The following is a 14,639-nucleotide window of genomic DNA, read 5'->3' on the forward strand; positions in this document are numbered from 1 at the left end:
TAGGGATATTTTTTGGGAAAAAAACAACAACGCGAAAGGCGAAGAAGAAAAAACAGAATAAAATATTTTTTGATGTGCTTACACGGCCATCATCTGAACAACTGGCTATATAGTCTCCACTTTGATCAATGCTTATTTGATTAATAGCAGTAGTATGCTGAAAAGAAAAAAAACACAGTCAGTTGCAGTCTTCTAATTAGGATGACAAATTTCCTAACAAAAATCCTGAACAGTTTAATCACGAGAAAAAAAAACATACATTAACACACAAATTTTGGGAAAGAAAATATAAGACAGACCCATATGTCAGTCTTATCAGCCGTTATAATCCATCAAATATTTTCGCTCGTGCCCGATTAGTTAAAAAGCATCAGGTGACACAATATGCCCCAACTAAAATTGGGGAATATCCGAGTAATATTCCCCAAGTGAGATTGATTTAAGTGCGCAGGTTCAGTTTTCAGCCCAAGTAAATTGTGAAATAAAATAGAACTAAACATTTTGAATAGACCAACTACATTTTGAACACCAACAGAATTATTTTAATGTTTAAAAGCTTTGAGAGAAGGTTTCCCGAAGTAAGGGGCCTTGTGTAAAAATATTTGAAGGATAATAAAAACAATAGCCTCAATTTGTTCTTGGACATTATCTGGTCACAGTTTTCCTAAACTGTTTGCTTCTTGGAACAGATATTGTCCACGGACAAATATCCGTGTATAGTTTCGCCCCAAATGGAGGCTATTGTTTATATATGTGGTTCGACATATCAGATAAGACTATTTAGGGTAACAATGATCCCACAATTCTTCCATGCATCTACAGTTCAGAGGAGAGAGTCAGAAGTATCAAGAAACCATTCTTTGTTCTTATTTTAATGTGCTGATTATCTGCTGTACTTACTGATGGATATTTTTTGCTACTGCTTGGGTTTCCCTGGTGATCAAGTATATGAACAACTCCATAGTGAGTCCCAAGGGCAAGAAACTGGGAACAAAAAGAAAATGAAAATGTCAAATAAAATGGGAAGGTTGAATGGGAAGCTCTCCAGCCTATCAAGAACAACATCACGAGATAACAATTCTTCTTGCTATCCTTCTGTTTCTATGTTAATTTGATTTCATAGTCTTATAATTCATGAACATCGCAATCTATGTCTTATGACAGAGTTACAGAATTCAATGTACCCCTCCCCCAATGATAAGGTTACATGGCGTAGGGCTCGAGTACCTTCGTATGCACTGCCATACAGCTAGCACACTCTTCTCCATTGAGAATTGTATTCATAGCATTTCCAATCCTTTCGTATTTTAACTTGGGTTCTACTTCGTCCTCATCCTCATCCGAGCCATCTTCTTCTTCTTCTTCATCGTCATCATCATCATCATCTTCTTCTTCCTGCGAATTATTCAACAACGGTGCTCAACGACAAATTATTTTTCCTATCTGATTAAAATACATGTTATAAAGAAGCCTTAAAGATACACTGAAAAAAAATTACCGCGGTATTTGTGTTGGATTTCATTATTTTTTCTTGGTCCTTTCTGTCTTGTTTATCGGCCATTTTGACGATTCCTTCCACTGACCACTAAGGCTTGTGGGATGGATAAGGGATCAGATAACGTAGTGGGGGAGGGGAGGGTTGTGCTTTTGTTTTGTGAAGTCTGGATGAAGTTTTTTTTTTCAGAGAAACAAGTTATTGTTTTTTAATTAAGATTTTTTTCTAATTAGAATTTATACGGTAGGATTACATAACACGATCGGGTATTTTTAATGAAAGAAAGCGTGGAGGACAGAAAACCAGTGTGTGACAATCATTACGTAGGGGAGAGGGGTAAGACCCACGTGCTTATTTCAAAATGGCGGCTGTGCGGGACCAAAACAGCGCTCTTCCAAACTTGAAGAACTTGACGGCATGGAACTTCGGCAAACTGCCAGAGCAACAGAACAAGGTGTACTTTGTTTTAACAAGTCGTTTTGACCTTAATCTGCGTAAGAAAAGATAATTATTTGACCTGTTATTTCATTATTTAGTTGCTGCAAGATCTGGTCGGTCCCCACATACAGTCGTTCAATTTCATGCTAGAAGAAGGCCTTTCGCTTGCAGCTCAGGTGAGAAACGGTATTTTGCTGACTATCATTTCCTACGTTTGTCATATTGTCTGCATTTATTCAATTTGCAGCATTTTACCCCGGTTACTAAAAAGTTAATTTCCTTTGTCCCTTGAAGGCTATCCGTCCTCAAGAATTCTTGCTTTCAAATGGACAAAAGGCCACAATATACTTCACAGTAAGTGTTTTGAAAGTGTTCAACCGACCAGTGGTCCGTCCAAACTATAATAGATTGTAAACAAACTGACTGATTGACTGACCGACTGGAAGTTTGATTGATTGATTGATTGATTGATTGATTGATTGATTGACTAATTAATTGATGACTGACTGTACAGAGATGTCAACCCTGGAAGTCTCAAACAGGTTTTGTGTCTTCTAGTGAGACGTGGAAGGATTTGCCAAAAAAAGTTGTAGCATGTGAAATCTGGTGTCCAATTCTGGAGACCAGGGCCTAGCCATTTGAGAAAGCTGATTAATGCTATTGTTGAGTGCATTAACTGCTTTTATTTTTCAGGATGCTTCTGTTGGAGTTCCAACATTGTCAGAAAACAACTTGCATGCTTCTCAGATGAAGGTCTTTCCTTCTGAGGTGAGTTTGTAAGGACATCCAGTTATATACCATGAATTAATCAGCTAAATTTGTGAAAAGACAGGACAACAGAAGTCCGGCAAAACATGCACACTTTCTTCAGGCTAAAAGCACATGGAACCAGTGTTCGCACCAGGCTGCGGCCTTGCGGGATTCCCGCAAAAAAAATTGAGATGGCGCCATACAAGCCAAGAAGATGCGCCCGTTAGGTCGCAGGAGCAAGATACGAGTCAAACAGATTTTTGAACGATAATTGAGTAGTTGTAATGGTCAATCGAACACCCCAGCTTTTTTTCTAATTCAAAAGAAATAAAAACATTTTATAACAACATTAAAAGCCTTTAAATTTATTGTCTTTACCTTGTTGGTCACAAGAATGTAGCGAAGTTTGGCGCAAGCATTGTTATCGAATCGTAAACAACTTGGCGGCCATATTTGATCAGTTTGGTACTTCATGTAACACACCATTTGGAGTGCGGCTCAGGTTATTCGTGCCGCATGTTTTTTGTTGACATAACACAGTTGATACACCATGGTACAACAGAGCATGACAGGATGGGAACGCTTTAGAGCATAATTTAAATTTTTTACAAGGATTCATTTTCTAATCTTCATAAACTTGCTGCTGTGGCATTGACATTGCCCATTCAAAATGCAGACTATGAGAGGGGTTTTAGCCTTCAAAATAACCTTAACCTTATGTTGTTTGTAATATAATTTATAATTGTGCAATCAATCAATAAAAAAAAATAAAAAAAACCTTAAAAATTGTCAGAGGTCAGAGAAATAGACTTATAGCAGATCTAGAGAGGTTGGATGCACTGATGGTAATTTCAGTTGAAGGACCACCATTGCAAAAGTAAATAAACTTGCATTGATGATTAGCCATGAACCGTGAGTAACTTTGTCCCCCTAATGTTGTTACAGGGCCCCTATTTTTTCAGCAGAGGGAGCCCTGGGACTCCCTACGGTAATATCCTGGTGAGAACACTGTGGAACTGATGCCATCTAACCTACAGGGAATGAATGATTTTACAATGTGACAACGTGTCACGCAACACGTCACATATCAACAAATGTGATGGCCAAAAATAAAAGAGTGACAAATTACGAACAACAGCAAGGGGACACCTTCAATTGTTTTCATGAGTTTTAGCCATTCTCTAGTACCTCAAGGTTACAATTCTTAGCAGCTACTAATTTTAGCAATTTTAGCGAGTTGGGCCAAAATCGCTAAATTTAGTACTCGCTAAAATTTGTCTCGGTCAAGTTAAATACCAATAATTTAATACCCCTGCCCGCCAGAGGAACACAAAATTAAATACAGTGGCCCTTTTCAACTATATGACAACGTCAGAAGGTAGGGCAACAATTACGAAGAGAGAGAGCTGGGATCGCCGGCATCGTGGGAAATATGTCTGATTTCTCGGACGAGGACGACTTTCTAACATTTGCAATTCACTTTGTTCTTTCTGACAATGGTAATGTTCGTTCAATTTTAAGTGACTTTGTTCTATTACTGAACATTAATTTCTTGTAGCCGGGCACATCTCTTGGGAAATATCCTTTTTGATCGTCCCAGACCATACCTCCCTTTCCCCTTCCCAGACCATTGCTCCTTTCTGGGGTTTTTTAAATAAATTAACTTTTACTGTACATTGTCATTTCCTCATTGCCTTTTGCTGTGAGGACTGTTGCAAAACATTTCAAATGAAGTGAAGTGTGTTTGATTTGTGTGAAAATGAGCATGTGAATATAAGTCATTTTCTTGCAAAACATTTCAAATGAAGTGAAATGTGTTTGATTTGTGTGAAAATGAGCATGTGAATATAAGTCATTTTCTTGCAAAAAGTTGTTTTACACTAGAACTTGCTTTGTAACTGAGGCAAAAGAAACTTGAAACTGGCCTTTTGTTTTTAGCTATATCTGTTAGTTTTTTTATTTTCTTTGTTATTATGTTTTGCTTTTTCTTAGTGTCGGGAACGTGGTGCTACTTACAAAGCCAAACTTCAAGTAACCCTGCAATGGAAACTTGACAATCAGCTACAAGGAAGTGTTACAAAGGTCATTGGAAATATTCCAATCATGGTCAAGGTAAGAACGAATTCCATAAAGTTATTCCTTTGGCAAGAATTCTGCAGGTATTTTGAGGTGCACATATTTCGCGACACTTAAATTTCGCGATTTTGCGAAAATTTTGTATTTTAAATCACTTTAATTTCACGTTCTGAGTGAGACACAATTTACGTTTTCTTGGCAATATATTTTGACATGCCTTTGAATTATATAAATCGACTTCATCGAAGGAACAATAACGTCAAAATTAACAAAATCGCAAGGGAGGACTTAATCTTGGCAATAGCAACAACAGAGCAGTTCTCACAATGTCTACAAGTGAGTCAATTGACGACAACATCTATTACTAACATATGCCAGTCACTTAATATTCGCGCCATGTTATGTTCGCGACACTTATTGTTCGCGTCACTTTAGTTTCGCGATTTTTTTAGAATCGCGAAATTCGCAAAATTAAAGTGTCGCGAGAATTTCATGTAACAAGGTATTCAATTTTGTGTCCTAATGGTTAGTGAGTAGGACTCAGGATCAAGTGTTTTGGGTACAAGCCTTGGCTAGGGTCATTGTCATTTTTGGGCAAGAGACTTTATACTCTGAGTGCCTCTGTCTGTGTGGGTGACTGTATAAATGGCACCAGCAAATTAGTATTGGTAATCAAATGGTGACGAGTGAAATTAGGAAATAATTTCACGTGCGTTTTGTCAAAATGCTAAGAATTTTGACAAAATGCAAGTGAAATTATTTCCTAATATCGTAGGTGACAAATTATGCTTGCAATTGTAGGTTTTTGACTGGTATATTGCATCGCGAGCTTTGAAAAGTTGAAAGCATACATTTTGCTCAAGTTCGCAAGTTTTTTAGTCTTTGAAGAAAACCTTTTAGAGATTCCTTTTTGCTGTTGACAAAAAGTTTCAACAATGAATCAACTGTCAATTATTTCTCACATTATGACCGTAGTTCGTCTTGAACAAACTGAAAACGGTGCCCGTGTAAAACGCTCAAAAATCCGCTCAATGCCATTTATGTAATTGGCTTAAGTCTTGAAGTTGTTTTGACGTTTTGAAATATAAATATTACATGACCAAGGCTAGCTGGCTAAGATGAAATTCAAGCGAAAATGTACAAAGTTTAAGCTTTAAAACATCTTTTATTACGGATGCCATCTTGCCGCTAACTACATTGCCATAGCAATTTTATAATTTCACATGATTGTGAAATTATAAATTAACGTTAAAATTTCGCGCCAAAATTAAGGAGTAATTTGTCACGTATGATATTATTGGAGAAACCTAACAAAATGTCATGGAGTAACCTGCAATGGACTAGCTAGCTACCATCCCATCCAGTGTGAGCACTTTGTAGTACTCCAAATCACTTCATGGTGCAGAGATCCATGGGTATGGGTAAGCTGGGTACTCCAATACCAAGGATTTGTTACCTGACTTACCGGTAGAAATTCGTCAGTTACTTGTACTAGTGTTTACAATGTTGTGGATTTTCAGTACTAAGTGACTGGGCAATGTTTTCAGAGTAACAACTGCTCCTTGGCAAAGCTGACACCTAATGAACTGGTCCGCAAGCATGAGGAGGCAGAGGTACGTTTCAACTATTAGAACTTAGAAGTCTACTGTTTAGAAAAATTCTATGTTGTAGTTAATTCAGTGGTTATTGGTGTTTTGGTATTCACCTTTGTAAAAAAGTACTTTAAAATGTAATAGGAAGTGATTTAAATGTGACTAAAATAATTGTTATTACCGGTATTTATGGATATTAAGACTTTTGAAGGCTGCCTTGCCAAATTGGAGGAGGCCATCTCCTATGCAGCAGCCGTGAGACAATCAGTCATATTTGCAGAGTCCTTTCACTTGACCTTGTCAATCATAACAAATAATCATGGAATGAAATGGACACTACAAATGGAAAGAGCATGACGAAATTTATAAGAATGTCAGTCTTGATATTGGATTGTGGCTAGCAAAAAATATAACAAAAGCACTTTAATTCAATAGTATTACAGCCATTATTTGTTATTAATTAATGATGTTTGATGTTTGAAATATTTTTTTGTAGGAGGCTGGAGGTTATTTCATAATCAATGGAATTGAAAAAGTAATAAGAATGCTTATCCTGCCAAGAAGAAATTTTGTAAGTTCACTCTCAATTCCCATTAAGATTAGTAGTGCAAATAAGCTCAATGTCTCAAGTTAAAAGATATTATATATATTACTAAGTAGTTTCAAGAAGCAGGAATTTGTCCATGTTGTAGTTTTAATTTTTTCATGAAACTAGTTTTTTATTTTTGATTGCTTTATTTTTGGTATCATAATCCAAAACAATAGAAAATAAAAATCAAACCAAGATAAATTTTAAACAACATCTATTCTAGTATCTCTAATGTGCCTGTAAGTTTATAGCAAAGCCGCTAGGGGATTTGTATTAAGGAACGAACAAACAAACATATGATGGAGTTATTAATGTTGTGGTTTAAATTTATTTTTGGTTTTCTTCTCCATGATTCTACTGCAATTATCCTTGTGTGTTGTGAATTTATTAAAAAAAATACCCTGGCCTTTATTTTTTAGCCAATAGCAATCATCAGACCATCATGGAAGAGTAGAGGACCTTTATACACAGAATATGGAGTACAAATGAGATCCGTTAGAAAAGACCAGACAGCTGTGGTAAGTATTATGAAGTGACAATTTTATTCCTTGTTTAATAGCCCATTTCCGAGTTCTCCCATTTTAGAGATCTGGTGCCGAAATCGACTCACCAGATCGAGGCTAGGTGCATTGCATCCCATCAAACATGGAGGCTTCGAGTGAAAAAACAACATGCAGTGAAGATTTCTCGAAATTAAAGGTCGATGAATTGAAAAATTATTTGCGCCGAGAGAGAGGTATACAATTAAGTGATGGTAGCAAAGGAAAACGGAAAGCTAAACGTGGCCATCACGAAACAACCTTAAGCCAAGAAGACTTTTGAACGAACGAAGAATTTCAGGTGAATAATCTTCTTTACCTACCAAATAATTGTAAAGGTCTCCGAACGTGAACTCTGGAATTTTCGAGAAGCTGTGGGTCCAAGCGCTTTTAGTTTTAGTATTAGGGTCTGACAACTTCCCTTCACTTGTTTGCAATTTGTCCTCCAGTAGCTTTGTGCGGTCTTTGACAGAATCATCCAGTTTCCTCTGCTTCATTGCCGCTGCTTTCTGGCATTAATCAAGCTTTCCGTTTTCCTTTGCCACCATCGCTTAATTGTATACCTCTCTCTCGCAAATAATTTTCCAATTTATCGACCTTTAATTTCGAGAAATCTTCACTGCATGTTGTTTTTTCACTCGAAGCTTCCATGTTTGAAGAGATGCAATGCACCTAGCCTTGATCTCATTAGTCGATTTCGGCACCAGTCCTCTAAAATGCGAGAACTCGGAAATGGGCTATTCCTTATGCTAGAAATAGGTAAAAGTTCCAATTATAAGCCCCCCACCCCTCTCGCTGTTAAGCCACCTCTAGAGCTGGAAGTAAAATAAAAGTGGAAGTTTGTGAATAATAATAATAATAATAATAATAATAATAATAATAATAATAATAATAATAGCTTTTATTTATACACAATAAATATTGCAGCATAATAGCTGATGTGGTCGTGTCTTATGAAAATAACAATAAATTAAGAAATCAATAAACTACGCTAAATCATTAAAGTCCCTAGATGATACAAAAGATTTAAAAACCATGTTCTATTAATGAACTTTTGAAACCCGCCAAAGATTCTTCAAGGCGGGCCTCATTGTCTAATGAGTTCCAAAAAGAGGCCCCTGCAAATTTAATTGACTTCTTAACAAAGTCCGTATTAGGCTTGGGAAGCACCAAGCAGTTCTTTCTTCTTAGATTATATCTGCTCTCTTGTTTTGACCACAAGTGACGTAGGTGGGAGGGAGCATCTCTGGAGACACATTTGTACACTAAACAAAGTATCCGTCGAATGTACATTTGCTTTAAAGACTTCCACTCGGTTTTCAGTAATACCTCATCTGAGGGGGTAAGCCAGTCGAGACCGTAAATCAACTTGGCCGCACGTACATGGATCTTCTCAAGTTCACTAAAAAGTGCTACACCACACGAACCCCAGACAAGCATTCCATACGTAACAGAGAGCAAAATTACTTTAAAATAAAAGTCAACCCTTACTTGAACTGGTAAAAAATACAATGATCGCAAGAGGTTTAGTTTTTTAGTAAAGCATTTGCATAATTCCTTGACGTGAATGTTCCATTTGAGCATATTGTCATATAAACTCTTGTTGACTCTCAATCATTAGTAATGATGTTATTGTTATGTGGCTTTAACTTATTTCTGTATTTGCCAGGAGTAGTGAAAACATGTTTGTTGTATCTTGCAGAATATGACTCTTCATTACCTATCAGATGGAGTTATTATGATTTGTATCAACAATGAAAAAGAACTATTTTATGTTCCACTTGTTTTCATTCTCAAAGTGAGTACTTAGCTGTTTACCAACAAACTGTTGTGTTGTTTGTTGAGAGGTTTATTGAAAAAGTACTAATGGTAGTTTTATTTTTCTTGTGTAGGCCTTAGTAAATATTACAGACCAACAAATTTACCGTGATCTGGTCGCAGGAGAGGAAGATAACAGTTTCCTAAAAGAGTGAGTGCTTGTCGAGTTGTGAAGGAAATAACACACCTTAGGCTTGAACAACAATATTTTAATATTTGATGTGCTTCTACGAGCAAGAGTAGTCACTTTGGGTGTTCTTCTGATCTCTTTCGGGTTGGCTAGTAATAGTAGTCAGGTTTTTAACAAGAACTGATGGCTGGCAAAATCTATGAAAATAAAAATAAAAAATCATAATTTATCAAATGTTACACTTTATCATTGAGATACTTGTGTAATAAACAGAGCACTACATGTATGCATGTTCTTTTCTCTTACATTATTTTGTATTTTTCATTCTAAAGCTGTGTAGCCAATATGCTTAGGACAGCCCATGCAGCAGGAGCTTCTACACAACAGTCTATTCTCAAATTTATTGGTATGCAAGAATGTGATATGCCACAGTTGAAATTTTTGGTGTTTCCCATGCTACTCTCTGACCTCATACGAACTTATGACCCTACCTTCCTACGTACCCACTATATACTACTCTTTTTGATACTCATCATCTACTTATCTTTACCATCTCTTTTCTTTTATACCATCATTAATGGTACTCTTCAGATGCTTAGTCCCTTGACTCTCACTAACTTGTCTATCTGGCTTCTTATCAACACACCTGCACTGCTTTTCTATGTAACATTGTAAGTTGTGATTGTTTGTTATATTCCAATAGGTGAAAGATTTAGAGTAAAGATGAGATTACCAGACTGGTACTCAGATGAAGATGTAGCTCGTTATGTTCTACAGTGAGTGATAATAATCTTAACAATCCTTGTGTGCTGTTTTGAGGAAAAAAAAAAAGTAGCCAATAATATTCCTCACTGGACCTGGGCTTTCAATAACATTTGATGTAAGTGTTTGCCCTTGTGTGGCGCCTGTCAGAACACAATATAAGAAGCTGAAAACATCTCCCCTTTACAGAATGCTTCAAAAATCTCTAGTGGTTGCCAGGTCTTATTGGAAGTCTGCTGGGCACAGGACCAAACTCCCCACCACCCACCCCAATTTCCACAAATATTCAAACAGAACAATACTTTTAAGCATGGAACTGTAGGTAGCCAGCCAGCTTTTATGTAGCCTTTGGTTTGCATGCATATGAAGGACATCAAAAGACAGTTTGTTTTCTTGTGATCAGACATGTTCAGGTTGGTTAATAATGGTCTGCTGTATTACTACTTGACAATGTCTCACATGCTGTAAACTTCCAAGATAGGCCCATGCCTACAGAGATAAGCTGAAGGAATTTGAACAGTTTTGATGCCAGTGCTTAGCATCATTGTGCAAGTAAATGGTTTATCTCCTTTTCTCAGACAGTGTGTTTGTGTTCATCTGGATGGAAATGTGGACAAGTTTAATTTATTGGTGTAAGTATAAAGCATTTGGAGCTGGTGAATCGTGAGTTTTTGTAAGTTATTGTATATGATGTTAAAATGGTTCCCATTTAATTTTTTTTTATCTTTCAGTTTTATGGCAAGGAAGCTATATGCATTAGCACTAGAAAAGTGTGCATCAGAGTCAGCTGATAATCCTATGATGCAAGAAGTACTACTTGGTGGTCATTTATATCTTATGTGTTTAAAGGTAATGGGCAATGATATATCCATTTAAAAGTTATTTTTATGGCTTGCATGTTTTTCCTTCCTTGTTTTTTCAGTTTTCACATTAATTTTGATGGTAACCTGTCATCACTACAGCTGTTCAGTGCACATTTTAACCATATTATTCAAAGGGTTTGCATTTTTGGTTGAACTTAACCCTAAGTCTTCTAATTGTTAGGCTTCTCTCCATCCATCACACTTTCCATGATCACACACACTATACATGGTTTATTCTATAAAAAAAATAAGTTTCTTGATTTCGGCTTGTGCAAAATCCATTTGTACAGTAATGTACTTTATGTCCTTATAACAATGTCTGTTAACCAAAACCATATCAGAGGCATGCTACAAACAAATACTTGGAAAATGTTTATGTATGTTTTCAATATTGTTTTTACAGCTAATGGCTTGTTAAATGTCAATGAAGAGTGGTAGAACGTTAATGACTAATTAAATCTTTTTTCATTGCAGGAAAAGTTGGAAGTTTGGCTATATCGTGTGCGAGATGTCATTGAAAAAGCTATGACAAAAAAACAAGATTTCAATTTAGATACAGGTGAGCACTGAGTAAGTGTATTAAGATAATGAACATGTGATGTAGCTGCAGTCACATGTTCGACTGACAGAAAAAAAAAATAGTAATGACGAGCAAGTTATTTAACTTGTAGACAAGTTTTTTTATCTTAAACAATATGTTTTGCAGAGTAGTGAAGATCATCCCAATTGGCTGGGTCAGGGAGCAGCTCTTGCAAGGTTTCACATAAAAGGCTTGCAAACCTTTGAGAGAACAATAGATCAAACAACAACTACAATGCTCGTAGCCCCAAAACAATAAAAACTGCTACACTAAAGGACCAGTAGAATTACAAGCTTGCCAGAGCTTCTACGCTACTAAACTGGTTGACCAGCTATGATTGTCATATCTTGACTCTGTGTAGACATGGTTTGTGTTAAAGGAATAATGCTAGAGCTAAGTTCAGGTGAATGGATCACCTGCTGAGTATCTCGTGTGAATTCATCCTACAGTACTTCTTTTATTGTTTTTGCAGCCAGTTTGCTCCAAGCCATGTCAAAAAGTACTAGCATATCACACCAAATGGAATACCTTCTAGCTACTGGTAATCTGGTGTCAAGAACAGGTCTTGGACTTATGCAGGTAACAAATTATTATAAATTTGTTGTCTAATTAAATTGATCATGATACAGGTATTTAAGCAAACATTAACAAGAAATTAACTGTAAAAAGCTGTTCTTATCTTGTGTATTGTGGTAAATGAACAATATCTGGGTAGGCAATAAAACTTCCCACTGTATAGCAGCAAGGGTATCTATTCCCTCCAACTATACCCATATCTTTATCATAAGTAGCTTTGTATTCTCTGTTACAACAAATTGAACTTTCATGCACTTGTTCATAGTTGATTGTTCTCATTACAGGTATCAGGTTTTTCAGTGGTGGCCGACCGGCTCAACTTCTACAGGTTTCTGTCCCATTTCCGCTGCGTCCACAGAGGTTCTTTCTTTGCTCAGATGAGAACAACTTCTGTAAGAAAGTTATTGCCAGAGGCTTGGGGTATGCTTTTATTTAGTGTTAAACACTTTTTTGTTATTATTTCCAGTTAGAATACATTTCTGGAAGCATTTTGGTGACAGTACATGTACATTTTTTTTTATTTCAGGATTTCTGTGTCCAGTTCATACTCCAGATGGTTCTCCTTGCGGTCTGTTGAACCACATGGCGGCATCTTGTCAGGTAAACTTGTCTAACAACAGAGCAACAGTGAAGGATGGGAAGAAGCCCAGCAAGTATTACAAGTATTAATCCATACAATAACAGAGAGCAATAACAACAGAGCAACAGTGATGGATGGAGAGAAGCCCAACAATTACAAGTATTACTCCATGCAATAACAGAGAACATTAACAACAGAGCGCAGTGACGGATGGAGAGAAGCCCAACAATCATAAGTGTCAATCCTGGAAAAGCACACTTCTTGATCATACAATTTGTATCCTTTACTCTTCAGGTTGTGAATATTGTACCACAGACTGCCCATTTGCCCAGACTGCTGTGTTCACTGGGAATGACTCTGAATGATGCCCCAGCTTCTGCTGACATGAAGTCTTGTTATGTGGTTATATTGGATGGTAGAGTACTTGGAAGAGTCGACATGGACCTTGCACCTTCTCTTGTAAACAGGCTCCGCATGCTAAAAGTGCTTGGGCAAGAAAAGGTACACATGGCTGTTGAATGAATAAGTAGCTTTGGATTCACTCATGTGGTCTACTTGAACATGTTTAGTGTAGTGTTATCAATATTCAAAAAAATTAAAGATTATAATTAAAAAATTGTTATCATTTTTGTTTTGTTTTATCAGGTCCCTCAGTTCTTAGAAATTTGTCTTGTGCCCATTACAAGTGTAGCAAGTCAATACCCTGCCCTCTACATCTTCTCTACACCAGCTCGAATGATGAGGCCAGTTCTTAACCTAGCAGCTGATAAAGTGGAAATGATTGGCACGTTTGAGCAGGTGTGTTCTCAGACAACAAGTTGTGGTGACTTCTTTTAAATTTATTTGATAAGCACAGAATATTAATTCACAATGTAGTAAAGAACAGCATTGCAAGCATTGCACTTTCTCGCCATTCAGACAAAGAACAGTACATGAGCTTTCCCTTTTTCATCAAACAAACTGTATACTACCAGTCTCCTTGTAACTGGGTAACTAGGCGGGGGGGGGGGGGGGGGGGGGTTAAGTTAGGTCTATACTTAACCACAGATTCCTCTTCTGTTAGACTTATCAACAACAATACTTTATTTACCCACGCAACACCTAGGAGCGCAGGCGCTCATTAAAACGTGTGCGTGAACGCAAAACTGTATAAAAGGGGAAAAAATAATATAATTATCTATGTAAATATGTAAATATGTATAATATAATAAATAGTTTCCTGTATACTAATATCAACATGTTAATGTAAATTGCTTATAGGTTTACATGAATATTGCTATTGTTAAAGAGGAAGTTCATGAGGGGGTATGTATGTTCAAAGACTTTTGAGGGTTTATACCTGTCTTCTACCTGAAATTAACTATTAATTGACCCGAAAGATGCTCTGGTGCTGATTAAAGTATGATTTCAAGAAGCTCAACCACCTAAATAACCAGGCGGTGGGAAACCCAGAAATACTTGTTTCATTTAATTACAACAGTCTTTAGCAAATGGCAGGAACAATAAGAAGTAAGGGTGATGATATTGAGGATGAAAGTGGCGGGTCAAGTTTTCAAGTTTGGGGTGGATTAGTTTGAAATAAGACCAACACGTAGTTGCAACATGGTCTTCCTTTAGGAATTGCCTGGTTCACCTAGTTGGAGTTTTTATATTTTAATAAAATAAAATTATTATCTTCTGTAAAATTGAGGTAAATCACCACAATACTCAGTAGTGGTTCTCTTTCAAGTCCTTTGTTTAAACACTGTTCCATTTTAGTTTTGATAAGACTTTGAGCCAGCAAGCAGTCCAAATGAAAAAACAAACCAGTTTATATTTTGTCTTAAAAGTGTTTTGGGGAACTTGATTTGT

At 36.6% G+C, this 14,639-nt stretch overlaps 1 protein-coding gene across 2 annotated transcripts in view; it reads left to right on the top strand.

Moving 5' to 3' along the window:
- The window catches only part of LOC144659822 (DNA-directed RNA polymerase I subunit RPA2-like), a 34,549-nt gene that overhangs the window by 6,144 nt on the left and 13,766 nt on the right, over positions 1-14,639 (top strand). Inside the window, exons 1-21 of one of the 2 annotated variants that reach the window (XM_078520343.1) lie at positions 1,852-1,949; positions 2,032-2,109; positions 2,228-2,287; positions 2,627-2,701; positions 4,676-4,795; positions 6,307-6,372; positions 6,848-6,922; positions 7,360-7,458; positions 9,182-9,277; positions 9,372-9,448; positions 9,760-9,833; positions 10,131-10,203; positions 10,768-10,821; positions 10,921-11,038; positions 11,527-11,611; positions 12,105-12,211; positions 12,493-12,628; positions 12,735-12,808; positions 13,083-13,289; positions 13,434-13,586; positions 14,049-14,093. In XM_078520343.1, the coding sequence (XP_078376469.1) occupies positions 1,857-1,949; positions 2,032-2,109; positions 2,228-2,287; positions 2,627-2,701; positions 4,676-4,795; positions 6,307-6,372; positions 6,848-6,922; positions 7,360-7,458; positions 9,182-9,277; positions 9,372-9,448; positions 9,760-9,833; positions 10,131-10,203; positions 10,768-10,821; positions 10,921-11,038; positions 11,527-11,611; positions 12,105-12,211; positions 12,493-12,628; positions 12,735-12,808; positions 13,083-13,289; positions 13,434-13,586; positions 14,049-14,093 (1,965 nt within the window). In that variant the 5' untranslated portion in view covers positions 1,852-1,856. Of the gene's footprint in view, positions 1-1,851; positions 1,950-2,031; positions 2,110-2,227; positions 2,288-2,626; positions 2,702-4,675; positions 4,796-6,306; positions 6,373-6,847; positions 6,923-7,359; positions 7,459-9,181; positions 9,278-9,371; positions 9,449-9,759; positions 9,834-10,130; positions 10,204-10,767; positions 10,822-10,920; positions 11,039-11,526; positions 11,612-12,104; positions 12,212-12,492; positions 12,629-12,734; positions 12,809-13,082; positions 13,290-13,433; positions 13,587-14,048; positions 14,094-14,639 lie in introns of those variants that run through there. The other variant, XM_078520344.1, reaches the window with a different exon arrangement.

This window comes from Oculina patagonica, chromosome 7, assembly GCF_052425735.1.
Source record: "Oculina patagonica isolate OP01 chromosome 7, crgOcupat, whole genome shotgun sequence".
Lineage (NCBI taxonomy): Eukaryota > Metazoa > Cnidaria > Anthozoa > Scleractinia > Oculinidae > Oculina > Oculina patagonica.